Source organism: Pimephales promelas, chromosome 1 (genome assembly GCF_988280905.1).
Source record: "Pimephales promelas chromosome 1, fPimPro1.hap1.1, whole genome shotgun sequence".
Classification (NCBI taxonomy): domain Eukaryota; kingdom Metazoa; phylum Chordata; class Actinopteri; order Cypriniformes; family Leuciscidae; genus Pimephales; species Pimephales promelas.
In genome coordinates, this window is record NC_142769.1 from 16,470,203 (window position 1) to 16,491,837 (window position 21,635).

General features: G+C 36.6%; 2 protein-coding genes across 2 annotated transcripts; one reads left to right on the plus strand and one right to left on the minus strand.

The window, feature by feature from the left end:
* Positions 1-1,186: 1,186 nt before the first annotated feature.
* On the plus strand, positions 1,187-9,025 carry chmp5b (charged multivesicular body protein 5b). Its single transcript, XM_039669334.2, has 8 exons — positions 1,187-1,366; positions 1,904-2,008; positions 2,621-2,667; positions 7,610-7,703; positions 7,841-7,912; positions 7,999-8,107; positions 8,277-8,392; positions 8,686-9,025. The coding sequence occupies exons 1-8, from the start codon at positions 1,298-1,300 to the stop codon at positions 8,734-8,736; spliced, it is 663 nt and encodes a 220-aa protein (XP_039525268.1). The 5' UTR covers positions 1,187-1,297; the 3' UTR covers positions 8,737-9,025.
* fastkd3 (FASTK mitochondrial RNA regulator 3) lies at positions 8,879-21,590 on the minus strand. Its single transcript, XM_039669333.2, has 7 exons — positions 21,428-21,590; positions 19,210-20,653; positions 18,982-19,067; positions 13,690-13,864; positions 13,500-13,569; positions 13,283-13,397; positions 8,879-9,443 (listed from the first exon to the last, which is right to left on the minus strand). Exons 2-7 carry the CDS (start codon positions 20,648-20,650, stop codon positions 9,348-9,350), a joined length of 1,983 nt encoding a protein of 660 aa, XP_039525267.2. The 5' UTR covers positions 20,651-20,653; positions 21,428-21,590; the 3' UTR covers positions 8,879-9,347.
* Between the last annotated feature and the right edge of the window lie 45 nt (positions 21,591-21,635).

Consider the following 21,635-nt stretch of genomic DNA (forward strand, 5'->3'; position numbering starts at 1 on the left):
TTAACGTTATAGCAGTTAAAAAGAAGTTGCTATTTAACCAGGCTTTTCCCCCCACATAAAACTTGAGACAGGGAAGTTCAAGGATTTAATTAATTAATTGTATCATTACTCTCCACATTAATTGTGACAGGTAAGAATAAAGTGATATCAGTTCATAAAGTTATAACGTTAGACCATTTCCAGCAGGAGGTACATGTTACAAAAATAAGTTATCAATTAAATGAAATAAATAAAAAAATAAAATAAATAAATGTAATTGTACTCAAATGTAAATGTTGGACAGCAATAGAACAGCTTTACAGTAAACTACTTTTTTTTTTTTTTTTTTTGCAGTATTATCTTATATTAATGACCGTTAAAGCAAGACTATGTCAAACAAAAAACAAAACAAAAAACAGCCACTTTCCAAAGTGGCAATTATAGGATAACGGACACAAAAATGCATCATTCATGTTCTATAAGATCATCATGTTTGTAGCATGATCCAGGGGATTAATACATATTTCAGGCCTAGTGGAGTTGGTAACTAATAATAGTAGTAAAGTTGCATAAAATGGTAAAACTCACTAATGCAACAAAAAAACTACCTAAAAAAACTGTTATTTGTGCCGTTGTCCAGTGGCTCCAGTTGGAATTTTCACCCCAAAATTGCAGCCGCGCTACCGAAGTGGCACCTATGAGCGCCACCTAGTGGCTGATCACAAAAAAGCACCAGAGTTTCGCCTCTGGCATAGACAAAGTGGAGGGGCTCCCCTGTTTCAAGATGGCGGCTCTATTGACGCATTCGTTCCAATGAACTGCCGTAGCCAAGGTGACGTCTAGTGTATATTTCTATGGTTCTTCGGGCGAGAACTTATCGGGCCCATAGAAACGGTCGCTAATGAGATACGTGATAGAAAAAGATACTTGATTTTTGATGCAAGATGCAATTTTTTTTATTTAATTGTTTAAGGACTCAAGTGTTATTTATGAATGTACGGTATCCCCCTATTGTTGACTCAAAAAAAAAAATAGATAAAGGGCTAGGCACTTATTATTGTATTGTACTCTTTATGTGGTTTATTATATTTTTAATTGAATATTTATAATTGTATTATTATTGTTTGTAGCATTAATATATTATTAATTATAATAATAAAAAAAAATGTCGCTAAAGAGGCGTCTTTAACACACCCCTTGACGTAATGATCACGTCAGTACTTCCGGGTTCCCTTTTGTTGTCGGGCGAAGCAAGATCTACAAGATATACAGTTTTCTTCTTTTTTAATTAAGCCTATTTGTTTAACATAGTGTCGGGATGAATCGTATCTTCGGACGAGGGAAACCAAAAGGACCACCACCGAACCTCACGGACTGTATATCAGGTGTATGTGTTTGTTCTGTTTAACTTTTGAGACTAGGAAACAAAAGAACTTTGTTTGTCCTGAACGCTGAAATGGCTTCATTTTTGCTTAAATATTTCACTGAATTGTATTTATTCATAGTATTATGCCTGTACATTTAAATATGTTATTTGTTTTGAGTGATTGAAATATGTTTTGCTGTGTCATGTTGTAAAACAGACGCTGTCCATAATAGGTAAACATCACATGATCCATTTCTGATGTTGTTTTTACAGTTGTTGACATGGTTGGTGTTTTGAAATACACAACATATGTACTGAAAGTTGTGGTGGCAAAAGTCTTGTGTAGGTGTGTGTTTGTGTTTGTGTGTGTGTGTGTGTGTTTGTGTGTGTGTGTGTGTGTGTGTGAGAGAGAACCAGTCCTGTTGGTTTCTGACCTATCACTGGATGCCATGTTATTCTACATTTAATATTATGGCTGGTATCCTCTAATTTTCTGAGTTAATTATACATGTATGTTATATACTATATAATGTCTTTCTTTGGCTTGCTAAATTCTAGGTCGACTCGCGGGCAGAGTCCATTGACAAGAAGATAGCCAGACTTGATGCTGAACTGATGAAATACAAAGATCAGATGAAGAAAATGAAGGATGGCCCATCAAAGGTAAAATTCGACTTAGACTTTACCCAAGTGGAATTATAGATTTCTGTTTAGATAGAATAAAATTAAGTGAACAATTCCTTTACTGTTTCATTTACTATAAAATAACAGCATTTAATCTCCATATAACTTAAGATCAAGTATTTTAAATCCATATGATTTTGTTGCTATATATATATACTGTATATATATATATATATATATATATATATATATATATATGTGTGTGCACTTAGTGTGAGGAACAGATTGAAATTTCAGATGTTATTTGCTAAAAATCATTAATTTTTCTATAGCTCAAGTTCCATTCATACTTGCACATATTCAAGCCAGGTGTCACAATTTTCTGAGACACAAGCACCAATGGTGTTTGGCATTGTTCAGACCTGGTGAGATGTTTTTATATGCTAGTTTTAAATATCTGCAAATGTCTGATGTCAATTATCTTACTTAAGAAATATTTTTCTACTTAAAAAAACAACCAAAAATCAATGTTCAGCCATATGTGTTGTCAACAAAGCGACACACAGCACTCAGTGTATGAAGATCTGCCCTGACAGTGCACGCAGGACATTGAAAGAAATCATGTAGTCTATTTCTCTGCTTCTTTTCTAGAACATGGTGAAACAGAAAGCCATGCGAGTCCTCAAACAGAAGAGAATGTAAGTGCCCTTGTATTAATCCTGTTGTCATCCACTTAAATAATTATTAAGTTATTTGTTTTCAAACATTTCTTTGCAGTTAAACATTTTTACTTATTAATCAGGACTAAAACATGCCCTAAATTTTGATTGAAAATATTCCTTATTATTGTTAAGTAGCACTTTACAATAAGGTTCCATTTGTTAACCATTAGTTAACATGAACAATGAAAAATACTTCTAATATTAACTTGAGGTAAAGTTAATTTCAACATTTACTAATACATTATTAAAACCAAAAGTTATTAATTTAATGTTGTTTAGGTCTGGACCTGAGATAAAATTAATTAAGAATGGACAGTTGTATTTTTACGTATTAACTAAAGAATAACAACTATTGTATCAAATGTATTGCTTATTCTTAGTTAATGCATTAACAAATGTTAACTAACAGGACCTCTTTGTAAAGTGTTAAATATTGTTCTTTACAGTTCTTTTGCAATTTAATCTGTTTGAAACATTTGTTTACTTTATACATGTTTTAAAGGGGTGGTTTACTGCTTTTTTTCATTGCATGATTTTGTTTATGGGGTGCAATATAACATGTATTTGTGTGGGTTTTTTTTTTTAAAAAGTCTTATTTTTCATAAATTTCACCTTTACTGTAAGCCTCTTTCTCCTCTGTCATTTGAACGACTGGTTCACATCGTGATTCTATGAAACCACTCCCTGAAACCACCTGGTAAATATACAAATTCAGGTCCAAAATGTTTGTACGCATTTGTCGTAGATAGCTGATTCGAACTAGTGATGTCCTACGGTGACATCCATCTTTGTAATGTAGGCTACAAAATCTGCTTCAAAATCCCAGCGTTGTCATCATCGTGTAAAGCCCGCCCCAACGTTTCTGATTGGTGCCGCGATTTCGACGGATTGGAAATGGGCTTGAATGAGCTCTTTGCCAGACTAACTTTCAGAGCAAATCTAAATTTGCCAGAAGTTGTCTGGGTTTTCCCATGCTATGATTTAATACTAGTTTTCAAGATTTTAAATGGTTTTGCTCTAAATGGATTTCAAGGATTATATATCAAATAACAGGACTGTACACTAGAGCTGGTAAAACAGTTGATTGTAATATACCATTGAGGAAAAGGTACCTTTGGCTAGTTATCTTTTGTTTTTAGAGGAACACATGATTCTAATAGACTTCCAACAGAACTACTGTCATGGTCAGAATTAATGTCAACCCTGGTAAATATAATCAAAACTGGATGTAAAAAATAAATCTGCATTGTTTATCCTTTTGATCTTTCATTGAAAAAATGGCAAAACTCTAACCTTTCATTGAAGTAAAAGAATTGAAAGTGTGGGGGGGGGGGGGGGGGAATCACATTATAAAATAAATGTTTTTCTCCAAAATACATTCGCCACAATTATTGGGACCCTTTTATTAAATACGTTTTGCAATCTCCTTTGCCAAGATTCCAGCTCTGAGTCTTTTCCTATAATGCCTGATAAGTTTGGAGAACGCCTGACAAGAGATCAGAGACCATTGCTCCATACAGACTCTCCAGATCCTTCAGATTCCCAGATCCATATTGGTGCTTCATTTCTTCAGTTCACTCCACTCAGGACACTAGGACGATCATGGCTGAAGCTTCATTTTGTGCTCCGTAACTAATTTTTGTGTTGATTTTGATGTTTGTTTTGGATCATTGTCATGTTGGAAGATCCAACCACAGCCCATTATAAGATTTCTAGCAGAAGGCGTCAGGTTTTGAATTTTTATCTGTAGATATTTGATAGAATCCACAATGCCATGTATCTGAACGAGAAGTCCAGGACCTCCAGCAGAAAAAATATGCCCACAACATTAAAGATCCAACGGTATATTAAATTGTACACATGGGGTACTTTTTATCCTTGTGTGCACCAAACCCATCTAGTGTGTTTGCTGCCAAAAAGCTATTTTTTAAGTTTCATCTGACCACAGAAGCCTGTGCCGTTTGAAGATCCAGTCATGTCTGACACCTGAATTTGCTGGAGTTTGTTCTTAGATGAGCGAGGAGGATTTTTCTTGAAACCTTCCCAAACATGTGGTGATGTTGATTTTTTATTTTTTTGGCTTCCTGACCCTTAAGAAATCCCTCAAGTAATCTCTGCAATTCTCCATCTGTGATCCTTGAAGAGTCTTTGGCCACTCAAACTTTCATCCTCAACGTCTATTAAGACAATATAGACACACATCCTCTTTCTGGCAGATTCGTAACATCTGTAGTTGTTTGGAATTTCTTAATTATTGTCCTGATGTTCGAAATGGGGATTTTCAATTCTTTAGCTGTTTTCTTACAGCCACTTTCTATTTTGTGATGGTCAACAATCTTTTGCTGCACATCAGAACTATATTCTTTGGTTTTACTCATGGATGATTAAGGAGATTTGGCCTTTGTTTCCTCATATTTAAACTCTTGTGAAACAAGAAGTCATGGCTGGACAATTTCATGTTAGTCACCCTGTTGTGCTAAAAAGGTCAATTTTAATGGGAATATCCTTCAGAGATATTTTACTCGTAAAATATTCTAGGGGTACAAATAATTGTGGCCAACGTGTTTTGGAGAAAATTTTTTTATTTCATAATGTGATTTGTGATGTGATTTTGAATGAAAGATCAAAAGGATAAACAATGCAGATTTGTTTTTTTTTTACAGCCAGTTTTGATCATATTTTATTTGATCATATTTCTGACCATGACTGTAAAACATATTACAGATCATTGTGGTAGAACAGGGGAAACTTATGAAAGTGATTAACTCAGAAAATTCATTTCAGAAGGGTTGCCGACCCCTGCTCTAGAAAGTTGAAATTGTGGTTACTGTTGAATCAAAGATAAGCATTTGTAGAGATTCTGTTCTGGTAGTTTTGAATTTGTGTGTTAAATTTAGTTTGTTTGTTTTAAACAAACTAAACCAGATACATCCAGATAAATGTAGGTGTCGTCAGCATAAAGGTGATTAAAATATATCCCAAAGGAAGGATATAAAGACTAAATAGTACACTGCCGAGAATTGAGCCCTGGTGAACACCAGAATTCCAGAGGAGAAATGTCCAAGGTGGACCACATAATCTCCTATTAAGTATGACGGAAACCACTGCAACACCGGACCCATTTTCGCTTCCCACAAAGCTTACCCAAAAATTTTCGCGACCACTACCTTTTCGAACTTTGATATGGTTGGAGTCGATTTTATTATGAGTATAGTTAAGTCCATGAACTCAACTACCAGTATTTTAGATCTGGCACCCTGTTTAGTTATTATGAACTGCCTTGCATCAATCTCCCCTCATGTGACTTTTATTGTGAATTTATCATTGAGTTCTGGAACTAATTCCAGAATTAAAAACAGCTGCCATTACGATTCGTTAAATAGGACTGAATGCGTCCCTATGAAGCCTGGCTGTGATGTTTTTGATTTGTCTAATTACAGGCCAATTTCTAACCTTTTGTGTGTTGTGGCTTTTCAGTTAAGTCATCACCTATCACTGAATAGTCTTTTTGAACCTTTTCAATCTGAGTTCAGAAAGGGCCATAGTACTGAGTCAACTCTAGTGGGGGTTGTAAATAATTTACTTATTGTGGCAGATTCAGGTGCATGCCGTATTTTGGTTTTATTAGACCTCAGTGCTGCTTTTGATACTATATGTCACTCTCTTCTGCTAGATAGGCTGGAAAATTGGCTGGGTGTTTCTGGAGCAGTATTTAGTTGCCTCAGTGCTGGGTCCAATTTTATTTAACATTCACATGCTTCCACTTGGGCAGATCATCAGTAAACATGGTCTTTGGTATCACTGCTACGCAGATGATACACAGATTTTGCTCTAGCATTGCGTAGTTGTCTAGCAGAGATCAGTTTATGGATGCAGAATAACTTCCTGAAGCTGAACGGCTCCATAACTGATTTGATCCAGATTGGGACAGTGGCGGCTACTCGTAAAGCTGAGCAGATTAGTCTGATTGTTGACTCCAGTTTGGTAACTCCAATTTTACAGGTGAGGAATCTTGGTGTGATTTTTGATCCAGAGGTAACATTTGAAGCACATATAAAAAAAAACATCTCTAAAACGTCCTTTTACTACCTGAGAAACGTTGCTCGACTTAGACCTTTTCTTTCTTTTGCAGACACAGAGAGGCTTATACATGCCTTTATTACAACTAGGTTAGATTATTGTAATGCCTTGTTCTCTGGCCTTCCAGCTAAATCTCTGAGCAGGCTACTCGTACTTCTCCTCGTGAACACATCACACTGGTGCTTTCACAGTTGCACTGGCTTCCCATAAATGTGAGATGATTGATTTCAAAACTCTTATACTAACATACAAGGGGCTACATGCGACTGCACCAGAGTACTTTTGTGATCTGATTAGCCCTTATACTCCATCACGTTCTCTCCGTTCTTCTAATTCTCTTTTACTTCATCAGCCTTCACGTAAGCTGATTTAGACGCATTTATTTAAGGCTGTTTTTCTCTTATTGTTGCATTGCCATTGTTGTTTTTATTTATTTTAATATAGCGCTTTGGGTTTAAGAAAAAATAAATTTAAAAAAATGATTAAAGGAAACCTAATTGGTCTGTATCATGATTATGTATCCAAAAATAGGGATGTGACGTAACGTTGAGGAAATTTTCACACCAGTTAAGGTTCCACCTGGTTCCTACTATTATCACCTTTGGGGGGGGACGCTGGAGTTTTCCCCCCTTTTCCACCTTGCTTTAAAGGCTTTGTTCAAACTGTCTGTCCAAATCCAATTTTTGTTCATATCTGATTGAAATCCGATCAGATTAAGCATGTGTGTGAACGGCAAAACAATCACATGAAATGGAAATCCGTTTCAATCTGACTGCTATGAATGTTAGTTATGGTGGATTTGAAACTTAGACACTGAGGGAAATTGTTGTATTTCCAGGTATGAAGGGCAGAGAGATCAGTTGGCGCAGCAGTCATTTAACATGGAACAAGCAAACTACACCATCCAGACACTAAAGGACACCAAGACCACTGTAAGAATGCATTCATAAGAATAAAATTAAAACATAAAAAATTAACAACTTCTTTCCTTTTATGTTTTTCAACATTAGCAAATGCTGCAAGCCTACCTTTTTGTATTTATGCATGATTTTTATTTATTTTTTAACAGGTGGATGCAATGAAAGTTGGTGCCAAAGAAATGAAAAAAGCATACAAGAATATTAAAATTGATCAGATAGAGGTAAGAGTCCTTTTGTCCCTTCACTAAAATAGTAAAATAGTAATTTAATGCACGTATAAAAAAAAGTTTTGCTGTTCATGCTGCAGGATCTGCAAGACCAGATGGAGGACATGATGGAAGATGCAAGTGAAATACAAGAAGCTCTTAGTCGCAGCTACGGGACACCAGACATCGATGAAGATGACCTGGAGGCAGGTTAGTTAAAACAGGCATTGAGGTAGTTTGTTCATTTAGCATGTTCAAACATTAAAACATTAAATGTAATGATTTTTGGTCTCTTTCTAATAAATATATATTTACTTTTTTCACTATAAAACATAATAATGTTGGTTTTACATCTGTGAGTATTTGTTTGTACCATAAGAGCTGGATGCACTTGGTGACGAACTCCTTATGGACGATGACAATTCCTATCTGGACGAGGCTTCTTCTGCTCCATCTATACCAGAGGGAGTGCCAGGAGACAGAACCGCTAACCGGGTATACATGCTTTTAAAGAGCCACACTAAAACACCTTGTGTTTTCTGGAATAGGTCACATTTTTTATCATCTGAAACATGCTGTGAAATATTCTTACCATTTCAGTAATAAACAAAAGGTACACAATTGATAAATACACTGGAAAAGATTGTTTGAAATGGCAACACATTAGTATTTCATTCTAAACACTGCATTTTTATTTACCTGTTATTTTGCTTATGTGTAACAGTGGATGTCTCCACAATGAAGAAATTATTTTTAATTGATTTGTGTATTCTGCTGTTTGCACACAGGATGGAGTACTGGTGGACGAGTTTGGCCTACCTCAGATTCCAGCTACATAATGGAACAAAGTTGCACAATTCTAAACTCTCAAATGACTTGGACAAATATCTAGACACATCATCTGGATCTACTCAAGATTATAACCTTTTAATGCTCCGTAAAGAATCAATCCATGATAGCTTTCACCATTAATCATTGGGGTTATTTTTTTTTTAATGTATGTGGTATTTTCTTCTGTGTAGATTCTATTGCTATGATTTATTTTCTAAAGGAGTTGATCAGTTCATACTTTGTACGGCAATACACTTTCTTATACAAAGCAAATATAAAGAAATTATTATATGGCAACGTTTGAGAGTTGAATGTGCAGTCTGTTGTTTTGTGCACTTCTGCAATGCCAGTGGTTCAACACTGGTGACGAATCAAAATCATGCCAGCATGAGAATAGAGAAAATAGAAATGGGAACTGACTCAGGAAAGAATATGCCCATTTCATTTAGTGAGAAACAATAATACTGTAGACAAAACTCCTTTTATTATGGGAATTAACATAGAATCAAACATAAAGAACTAAAAGAAAAAATCAGTATACAAAAGTAAACATTTATATACCTAATAAATCTACTGCTTTTCGAAATAGGAATTCAATATGCATTTAGTGATCCAGGTGTCACCAGCTGAGTCTGTAGCTGTTAGGAAAGATCTTCTTGTGCAGATATTCCACAACCTCTTTATTCTTGAGTTTTTCAAACTCATAGTATGGAACCTAGAGACCATTGAAGAAAAAAAAAAGACCATTTTAGGACAAAACAAAACTCCAAACTAGTGCAAGTTAAGCCCAAGTAAGAATATACGATTAGGATTTAGTTATCTCAAAAACAAAAATACATTTTCCTCGCCCTTTGGTGTTATACATTTTTAAGACTTCAGAAGGCTTGGATTAAACCACTGGAGTTGAATGGATTGCTTTTACACTACCCTTAATATCCTTGTTCAGAGCTTGAAACTTTTGTATCCCATCGAATGTAAAAAAAAAAAAAAAGAGAGAGACATTTTAAAAAATAAAATAAAATATGGGTTAGACAATGAAACAAACACTGTTCTGTTATAGTGTTGGAGGTTTCACTCATATGCGTGGCCTGGTGGCTGAACTTCACTGATTTTACATACCATTAGTAAGAGCAGAGGTAGAGGTTTGAATTAGCAGAGCAAAAGCACAGCTGTACATAAAATATTGCCATCCACAACATAATGGACAGAGTTCAAAAGAAAAATTGTTGGTGCGCATCTTGCTGGCTCATCTGTGACCTTGGGTCCATTCTTCATACCTCACTTAATACATCAGAGATGATTTGACAGATACCATATCTTCTAATCGTAAAAACTGATCTCTTGCTACTTTGGTTCTTCAAACGAATTTGCGGATTTGATGAAAATATCTGGATTAAGTTGTCTGAGATTACATGAGATTGAGATCTGATATTCATGTGATCATTGGGAAAAGGACAACAGCAAATGTAATGGCTTTATTTTAAAAAAAGCACATCACACATCTGACAAAAAACTTTCTGGAATTTCATAAGATTGCAGCCAACCGATACGAAATTAAAGTAAAGAGAAATGAAATGTGTACGGTTTGTTACATTATTTCACAATTTCTAGTATTTGTACAGGCTTTAACATTTGTCTTTCAATGTTCTAATGAGCAATTATTTAAATTTGACCTGTGAAGCAGATTTTTTATGTGATAGCATTAAAATAAAGTTTCTTAAAGGTCCCCCGACATGAAATTTTCACTTTCTGAGGTTTTTTACCATTAATATGAGTTCCCCTAGCCTGTATGTGGTCCCCCGGTGGCTAGAAATTTCAATCGGTGTAAACCGAGCTTTGGCTATCTTTCTCTGCCTTTGAGAAAATGAAAGCTCATACGAGCTGATCTTGAATCTCCTCCCTATGACGTCATACGGAGGAAAGGTTACCTCCCCTTCTCTGCTTTGCCCGCCCATGAAAAAATGAGCTAGGAAGTACGAACGCAAGCGCAATTTGAGTTTTTCCTTGAGAGTGTTCAAATGAACACAAAAGTATTTTTTAGTTCCTTCATCCGAGTCTCTGAAGAAACAATGGGTTAATTTTATTTTCTCTGGAAATGCGCCGACACAACTTCCCAAAGTTTCGTAAGGTCAAACTTGGGCCAATACTGAGCTGGCCTCGATGAAAGTCTGAAAATAAATCGATCGAGCTACCCAGCAACAATTTCTGATGTGTAAGAAAGCCTCAAGTTCAAGTTCAGACAGGTAATCTTTCTCTCAAAATTGTTCAATACTATTTATGCATCAGTAAGTCAAGCCAGTGACTAAAATGGCAACTTCACGTTGTTTCTTTTAGTACGATGAAAATAATCTTATTTAAAATGTAATCAAATTATACAGAAAGCGACCAAAGAACAATCTTTCCACACAGCGCGAGTTTATCTGGACAACTCGTTATGAAATTAATGACGCATGTTACACTGCACAACGAGGCTCGTACTGTACGTGCATCATCGTGTTTGCATTGGTGAAAGCATTAGAGAAAGTGCAGAAACTGCGTTACAATGATAAGATCTTCATTCTCGCGATTAACAGACTGTCATCTGCTTGCTCAATGCTCATCATGGCAACATTTTATGTGATGGGAATTGATCTAAATACTTTAAAATCTTCTCACAATTCGTTAATCTTGATAGCTGTAATAGTAACGTATAATAGCTGTAGTAAAAGTATTTGAGAGAGTTTCACATGTAATACATACATTTCAAATGCAAGCATGTCAGCCAATCACAGCAGTGGGCGGTTACACTGAATCCCACAGCAGACACGCCCGTTCAAACAGAGCTTTCAAACCAGAGGCTAAAATCAGGCAAGGGAAAATGCTTTTTATTTCTAAATTATGACTATTTTTATCTAAAAAAAACACACTAACATTATAAGGACAACCCAGGAAAAATAATAAAATAACCCCATGTCAGGGGACCTTTAAGGGTCAAGAACATTTGCCTTCACTGGGAGCAGCAGCAGTCCAGGTGTTAAGCACGGGGAGGATCAGTGATGGTTTGGGCTTCAATATCATATCACGGCATTCCCCACTGGGCTTGATGAGCTTGACTGTCACTGCTAAGGACTACCATACCCTTCTGGAGGACCATGCACACCTAATGGTTCAAACATTGTACCCTGAACCAGGTGCCGTGTATCAGCATGACAATGCTCCAATACACACAGCAAGACTTGTGACAGAATGGTTTGATGAACATTACAGTGAAGTTGAACATCTCTCATAGCCTGCAAAGTCAACAGATCTAAAGCTTTTTCAGCCACTTTGGGTTATTTTGCAGGAGCAAGTCAGAAAACGTTTTCCTCCACCAGCATCACTTGTATCCGTCACTGCCAAGATGAACTGATGCTGTATTGGCCGCAAAAGGAGGTCCTACACCATACTGATCAATTATTTTGGTCTACTCTAAAACCAGGTGTTTCTATTGCATTGTCAAACCACAGTATATTTGTAAGTTTACATACACTTTGCACAATCTGAAAAAATGTAGATAGTTGTTCATGAGACCATTTTTTGGTTTCTTCTGCATACTAGAACACTATTTTTCAGTGGCTGTAGTTTCACACAGAGTATAATTCATACACAGCTATTACAAAGGGTGATGGGTGAATCATTCACTGATGCTCAAGAAGAGTAAAGTGTCCTCATTTTGTCTTCTGGGAAATTGTTCTGAGATTATATGAAGAGTTCAGTTGCAAAAGCCTCTAAGTGCCATTTGAAATTTTCTTCTAAAATGATCATTTTTATCAAGCTTGTATATTTAAGTTCAGTAATTTCACTTAAATGGCAATGAAGATTACCTATTAATTGTCATTTAAGTGAAATTACTGAACTTAAATGCACAAGCTTGTTAAAAATGGTCATTCTAGAACAAAATTTCAAATGGCACTTAGAGGCTTTTGCATCTGAACTCTTCATATGTAGCTTCTGAAAGGCATTGCTAAATTAAAATAAAAAGTTCAAATAAATTAGGTAAAAAAATAAATAAAAACATCAAAAAAGTATGCATCAATGATTGATGTGCCCTTTTGTAATTGTCCTAATCATTAAAATATAGATCTAAAAATCATATAGTCTCAGCTGGAAAGGTTCAAATGTGCAGAAGATCCTGGAAAACCAAAGAATGCGCAAGATTATCCGGATAACGAAAATATGTCTCTAAACATCTGTGTGAAAGCTTATTCAGGATAGCACTAAAAAAAGGCAATTTTATAATCCCTTTTATTTTGTTAAAGCTACTTATTTACTGCCTAGTGTGTTTCAGTGTACTTGCAGATTCTGCAAGGTGCATGTAAAGTTATGACCACAACTGTCTCTTGTGTTTCATAGAAGAAAGAATATCATGAGTTAAATGACCAAAGTTTTTTTGTGGGGTGAACGTTCCTTTAAAATTCAATTTTAGATATTTTAATATAATCTATGCAAATACACTTATGAAGGCAAGGTAACTAACAATTTAGTGAAACAGACAGCCTGTAAATAAAAAGGCAAGAGAAAATATGTTGGTTTTACCTGAACAACTTCATATCCCAGAATCCTCAGATGACGCTGCTTGATGGCTTCCTTGCCTAATAGTTTCTCTGCATTAGCTGCAAAGCGCTTTGACCCATCAATACAGAGAGCAATTCTGAAAATACACAAATTAATGTTGACCTCAGAGTATGGATATGATCGTACAGACCACTAAACATCAGTGCCTTGGTTTTGCAAAGAGCAGGACATGCATTACCTCTTATGGATTTCTTCTGAATGGGAGGCAGGCAGGACATACCCTTCTTCATCTAGTTTTATCTCAATGTCTGCAGATATATAAACAAGAAAATATTTGGCATACACGCAACCACAGAAATGTGTAAGTGTAAGAATTTGACAGCCGTACAATTTTCAGGGTCACAGTCGACTGGGTGTATAATCTTTACCTAGCGTATAGCAGTATGGTGTAAGTACTCTGGAAGCAAAGTAAGATCGAGCTCCCAGCAGATCCACTAGGCCAGACTTCACAGCACTGTAGAATTGAGGTTCAACGTGAGTTTCCAAAGACTGTCCAGACGCCAAAAATGACTTCACACGAAACTTTGGCGAAAGTCGCGGACCCTGCAGGTAAGTGTAGGAAATGAGCATGGTTGGTTCTGAATAAATAAGCAACATAAATGAGTGTTTGGTAAATATAAATTATTATATTTCATTATGCATTGAGTCATAACACACCTATAATCAAAATAATCACTGATTATAATAATTATGATGTATTTATAGGTCCAAACACCATTTTTGAAAATGAGATGTTCCATCTCAAGGGGTTATCCTCTAATAAAATGATGATGATGATTAAATATTATTAGCTGTTTGATAAGCAAAAGGCGAATCATGTGTTGCTAATGTTACACAAACCATGTTCCCGTTCGCCATCTCAGAGTCACACAGCTGCCTTCTAACAACCATTTAGAAAGGATTTGAACAACTCAGAAGAACGTCAGTGGAGAAAGGCATATAGTTCATCACAACATCGAAATATACATCATAAACCCGCTATACTGCTAAATCTACCTGATTTAAAGGTAACCGTCAACATGCCTACGAGAAGGTAGTTTCTGACGTCAGAAACACCAGCAATTTCAAACCGCGTTTTTGAGACTGTCTTAGAGAAAATACTCAGCACAGGGTAACTTTAAAGAAAATATTTTGGATCGGCTTGCACTGCAAAAAATGCTTTTCTTATGTAGTATTTTAGCAGATTTCACACAAAGCAGCACACTTTTAACTATTCATAGCTTAGTGACACAAAATAAATTCAGGCTCCCTATAATGCAAAACATACTTTACAGAAACTCTCAGTGACATTACTGAGAGTCACTCATGTAAGAGGTACATGAGTGAGATTGCTTCTTCTGAAGCAAACCAAATTCATTGTGTAAAGAGAATGAGTGCAATATTTCTCACGTAGTCCATATATCCTATTATCCACTAATCCCAATAAATCTCATGATTGCTTTAATTTGGCGTTTTGACCATCATTCAGTATATTACTTATTGTGAATTCTTCTATCCTAAAGATTGCAGTTCTTGATTCATCCTTTCTCTTTCATTTTGCATCAGTCTACTGTACATACCATCAAAACATAGTCCACTGTCTCCTCTATTAAACAAATATCACAAATGGAACTACATTTAGCATGGTTTAAATCATACTTCATTTCATTTCATTTTTATTTGATAGGGACAATGCTCATTAATCAACAACAATACATGTTGTAAACAAGCCAGAGTTAGCTACGCGTGCTAGTTTTCATCTGCTGTCCCTAGCCAGGTCTTAGTAGGCTGCCTAAAATGCAAAAGTCAGTAAAAAATACATTTAATAAGTACAGTAGTAATATAATAAAATATGAACAGGACATATCAGGATCAATATAAGCCTAAAAAACATAAAGAGCATACACAGGCCATATATATATATATATATATACATACACTCTCTCACCCATACATATACGCAAACAAATGTACGCATATACATACGCACATCTCTACATACATTCATACATGTACTTATCTGACCGTTATCAGTTTGTAGCAGTAAATGAAGAGATGTCTTATTGATCACAAGTTCAGTATGGCGTACCACAAGGCTCAGTACTAGGACCCCTGCTATTCACTCTGTACATGCTACCATTAGGAGATATCATTAGGAAATATGGAATTAGCTTTCACTGTTATGCTCATGATACCCAGCTGTATATTTCTTCAAAACCTAACGAAACTTACCAACTCACAAAATTAAGGGAATTGCATAGCTGATATAAAAAAAAAATTGGATGACTAGTAATTTCCTACAACTAAAGTCTGAAAAAAACAAGATTTTAATTACTGGACAAAAAACTTCCACACGTAACAGCCTAGAATACTGTCTAACACTTGATGGCTGCTCTGTTAAGTTGTCGGTTAAGAACCTGGGTGTGCTCTTTGATACTAATCTCTCATTTGAAAGTCATGCGTCTCTGTAGAACTGCATTTTCCATCTTAAAAATATATCTAAATTACGCCATATGCTCTCATTGACAAATGTGGAACAATTAGTTCATGTGTTCATGACATCAAGGCTAGATTATTGTAATGGTCTACTGGGTGATTGCCCTGCACGCTTATTAATCAAACTTCAGCTTGTCCAAAATGCAGCCCCTCGAGTTCTTACCAGAACCAGGAAGTATGACCATTTTAGCCCGGTTCTGTCAACCCTGCATTGGCTGCCTATTAAACATCGTATAAATTTTAAAATATTGCTGATTACTTATAAAGCACTAAATGGTTTAGCTCCGCAGTATTTGACCGAGCTCTTAATGCATTATAGTCCTTCACGTCTATTGCGATCTCAAAACTCCGGCCAGTTTATAATACCTAGAATATCAAAATCGACTGCTGGTGGTAGATCCTTTTCCTATTTAGCACCAAAACTCTGGAACAATCTTCCTAACATTGTCCGGGAAGCAGACAAAATCTGTAATTTCAAATCTAGACTAAAAACACATCTCTTTGGCCTAGCATACACATAAATTTAGTCTTCCTAAATTCAAATTAGGCTGCATAGTTTAGATCAGCCGGAACCGGGAACAAGTCCCGTAAATCCTGATGTACTTGGTACATCATAAGAATGATGGTGTCTATGCTAATATTAGTCTCTCTGTTTATCCCGCCTGGACCCATCCCAACTCATCCTTAAGTGCCTGCCTCATCGACACGACAGCCATCGGCACTGTTCCTCAACATCTCGTCTCCAAACCGGCATGATTACTTCGACTTCCAAACAGACGGAAATGGACAAATTCTCTTAATTGTTTCAATCCAATTTGTTTTGTAATCACTGTTACAATCACAGAACTGGCCCCCGACTTAGCCTGGGTTCTCCCAAGGTTTTTTTCTTCATTCAATCACCTGGAGTTTTGGTTCCTTGCCACTGTTGCCTTGCTTTTGGCTTGCTTAGTTGGGGACATTTAATATTCAACAATATTATTGATCTGTGTTGTATTATTTTCATGTTATCACTGTGAAGCTGCATTGATACAATCTGTATTGTAAAAAAGTGCTATATAAATAAATGTGACTTGATTTGACTTGACATAAACCTATGTTATATTTCCCAATGTGTGGTTTAGGTTTAAATGCCCTTTTCGTAGTTATGTGAACATGAATTACTTCCTTAAACCTACTTAAGTTGTGAATGATGTTACTTTTCTTTATGCTCCTTTTATAATGCTGACCTGTTTGGCGTGAGTCCCAATTCGCCTGCCATTTCATATCCTTTCCAAATCATTCGTCTAATATCAAATCAAAATGTATTTATGAAGCACCTTACAAAACACAGTGTACCAAAGTGCTTGACATTTCAAAGTGATAAGATAAAATACAAATAAAAAGAGATTAAAAAAATAAATAAAAGATAAATTAAGAAAAGGAGAATAAATTAATAATAGAAATGCATCTAAACAAATACGCCTTAAAGGGTTAGTTTACCTACAAATGAAAATCACCCCCAACCCTGTAAGACCTTCGTTCGTCTTCGGAACACATATTTTTGATTAAATTTGAGAGGTGGATCACTGCTATATAGGCACCCAAAGGGATCAAAACTTGACGGCCCAGAAAGTCAATGAAGAAAATGCTTAAATATATTCCATGTGACTACAGTGGCTCAACTATAAGTTTATCAAGCGAAAAGAATACTTTTTGTGCGGAAATAAAACAAAAATAACAACTTTATTCGACTACTCCTTTTCTTCCTTCTGGGCCTGAGACGAGCGTTCAAGAGATTTCCACGACGCATGCGCAAGAACTGAACTGAAGTAGAGTTGAAGAAGATCGCAATTCTTGTGCATGCGTCGTGGAAATCTCTTGAACTCTCGTCTCAGGCCTACAAGGAAGAAATGGAGTAGTCGAATTAAGTTGTTATTTTTGTTTATTTTTTCGCACAAAAAGTATTCTCGTCGCTTGATAAACTTATACTTGAGCCACTGTAGTCACATGGAATATTTAAACATTTTCTTCATTGACTTTCTGGGCCGTCAAGTTTCAATCCCTTAGGAGCCTATGTAGCAGTGATCCACACCACCTCTCAAATTTAATCAAAAATATCTTCATTTGTGTTCTGAAGATTAACTAAGGTCTTACAGGGTTGATACAGCATGGGGGTGAGTAATTAATGACTTAATTTTCATTTTTGGGTGAACTAACCCTTTAAGACAGGCTTTAAACATGTCTAGAGGTAGAGGATCTGAAGACAAGGGGTGCTTCTCAATATCCCTCCTCGCCTTCTCGCTCCTCCGTCCTCCCTCCTATGACCCGGAAACCGATCGAGCTCAGCCATCTTGAAGGACATCTCAATTCTCTAATTGCACCGTGAGGAGTCGAGGAGTGAGGAGGCTTCCTGAGGAGTCATAAGCGAGGATACACAGGTGTATCCTACGCGGAACTGTTATATTGACTAAACGTGACGCACGTGTCAATTCTCCTCCCCCTTCACATCGGTCACAATCATTTTAATTTATACTTTACCTTTACAGTTTATATAACCCACACATCTCAGATATTTCAACAGTATAGCCTATCTTTATTATTATTTATTATGAATTTATTAAATAACCAAACTTCAACATCATCCTTTTAGCGCTGCTGATGACACTGTGGAGTGACGCTCGAGTGATCAAGTATTCCAATGTATATAAAAAAGCTTTTATTCGATTCCTCTGTCCTCCTTTCCTTTCCTCGCTTCCTTCCCTCGCGTCCTACAGGGGGTGGAGCTGAGACGCAAGGAAAGGAAACAAGGAAAGGAAACGAGGATGCACAAATAAGAAATGAGAAGCACCCAAGGATAAACCATTCCACAACTTTGGGGCAGCGATATTTGGATGGAAAACAAGACAAAAATACTGAGAAAGAAAAGCATTTTTTGAAGTGTACAGCACAGAGTCGGACATACCATACTTCTGCAGAAAGATAGTTACTTCATTTATTGTAGCAATCATTTAAAAATCATCATAGTGATCATGGTAACCAGTTATCGTTTGTCTTAAGAATTTAACCCACCCCTAACTAAAAGTTACATTATTTCATCCTGAAAGAGATGAATTTTGCTCTTGGTGTGAAAGCACCATTTGTTAGTGATTTGCTCAGCTTTTTTGCATCATGTTTGGTGTGAGATAGAAAAATAAAGTTTTACTCACATCATAAAATGGACACTCCAGCGTTACAGTCATGTAGAGCTGAGTGAGCTTTGCAAGAACTATGGGATCCAACCCATTGCCCTCCCCTTATAAAGTGCAGAGATGGAATATATATTATTCAAAAAAGTAAGCACAAGCACAGAAACATGTTAATGATCAAGTGTTAAATAATTTAAATGAATATTCCTGAAAATTGATTCCAAGTATTGTATAGAACATGCTTCTTACCCTGTAGCTGCTGCATGAAGTAAGGACTGAAGACTTTTGAGACAAAGTTAAGTGGGTACCTCTGTAGCAGTATACAGGCATACAGTAGGTCTAGAAGGGCTCTGGGCTGAAATTGTGAAAACCGGGCATGCAAAACAGACTCCACCTTTCCGAACAATCTCCCAGCATTAGGTGGCAGATATCCCAAATCTCCCAGGGCAGCTATCTGTTGTGACACCTGCCACGTCGAGTACTCCTCTGCGCGATACACAAAACTCTCAGCCACAGCGTTAAAAACTGGTGGAGAAAGAATGCGCCGTCTCTGGAAATACTGCATCACCTTGGTTACGGTTTCTGCATGAGCGGTGAAGGCAACCTTGGGCACATGACGCTCAAGAGCTTCCACAAGAAAGTGGTCGCTGTGTCCATAGTGCATAAGTGCTGACAACACCACAGTCAGTTCTGCATCTGCAAAGTTTTGCACATGATGAACAGCTTGCTTGCAAAGCGCAATTACAAGTGGTAATGCTTGATTCTGTCTCAATGTGACTAAAGCACCTAGAATCTTACTAACCGCCACTGGGTCCATTCGTTGGGCCTGTCGAAGTGCCAGTGCGTTCATTTCATTTAGAAGCTCCAGGTATTTTCCATCTTCACCCAAACTATTTGCTAGCATGCAGTAAACAGCAACTAGCTCTGCCTCATTCCATTGAGCTGGTTCTTTATTTTGGAGCTGATTCATAGCCTGTTTTACCATCCCACCGTCAGGCCCTTCCAATGCAAAGAAAGCCCTTGATATCCCACATAGCACTTCAACACTTAACTGTTCCAAATCCAATCTCTTCTGGCATTCGAATACTAGCCTCTGCATTAGGCGGCTCTGAGGGTCAAGGTAGAGACGTGTACAGCCCAGGAGAGCTCTAACCAAGACTTCATCCTCTAATCCGGCTGAATCAAGTTCCAGTCTTTGACAAAGTTTATTAAGGGCTAAATCTGATAGCAGTATCTCTGGTTTCCGAAGACCACATGTGGCATCCTGCTCCAAGTCAGCCAGTCTGTGAAGTATAGATGCTGCTGCTGCAGCTGAGAGGACAGGGTAAGATCGCAAGAGAAGTAGAACTTGCTGAGATGAAGCACAGGAGGAGAGTCGTTTCATAAAGGTGTGGTCTTCATCAGAAGTAAGGTGGTGCAACAATGACAGATTACTTCCACTGGTGAGGAGCTCCTGGTAAGGGCGAATGGTTCCAGCAGCAAGGAAAAGTGGGTCTCGTTCTGTGGTGCATATACACCTTGGACTGAGGTTGGAACGTGTAGGAAAGCAGCCAGCGAAGGTTCGAAGACAGGGAGAAACCAGATGCTTACCAGTGCATGCTTTCAGTGATGGAAGGATTTGGTCATCCAGATGTCTCAACAAATGCAGCCTCAGTGCCAGTGTTTTGGCCATCGTAAAAAGAGCTACCATATCCTTAATATACAGTCAAAACAAAAGAGAGAACAGGTCAACAAAAATTAAACATGATCTACTAATGTTGTGATCAGAGATATATTTTTTTCTGTTGCAAGGTACCGTCTGTAAGATTTCAATGGGTGATTTTCAAAACCTCATATTGATGCTTCCTCAGTTTCTCACTACTCCGGCCTTCAGCATGCAATACAGAAACCATGCAAATTCTATATATATATATATATATATATATATATCAGTAACAGTCATAAACGATTAAATGAATACCAAAAGTGCCATTGTTACTATTCAGAAGCTATTATTCTAAACTATACATATGTAACTGTCTGATGGTATCATCATATAGCGTTTGAGATGTAATTTATGGCTCAGGGTAATATCAATCATGTTGTAGAGGTAAGTTACCCACACTGTTAAATAGTTTGGAAAAATTGTAATGTTTTGGAATATAAAGCACAGTGTAAAGCTTAAAAAAACATTCCAATTAAATATTATTAAATTGTCATTTTAATGTCTAATAGCAAAATGTATACAAAATTATGAGGGTTACACTGTATGCATGATATATCCTACTGTACAACCGTTTTTCTTTTAGAATGTGTATAGTTGTGTACACACTATTATTTAAAAAAGATTTATCAAGCCAGCATAATAATAACAATAATTATAATAATAAGTCATTTCTATTTCAGCAGCAGTAAAAACTTTTGAATCATTTGAAGTGTGAAATCAACAATCTATGACTGAAGAAAGAAAAAAATGAACAGCAGTTACCTCTTGGACATGGGTCCAGTGGAGATTTCACACAAAGCGGCACAGTTTTAACAACTCATAGCTTCGTGACACAAAATAAAGTCGGGCTCCCTATGAGGCATAACGTACTTGACAGAAACTCTCAATGACTTTACTGAGAGTCACTCACGTAAGTGAGACTGCTTCTTCTTCTTCTACTACAGTGGGTTGCAAACCAATTTCATTGGTG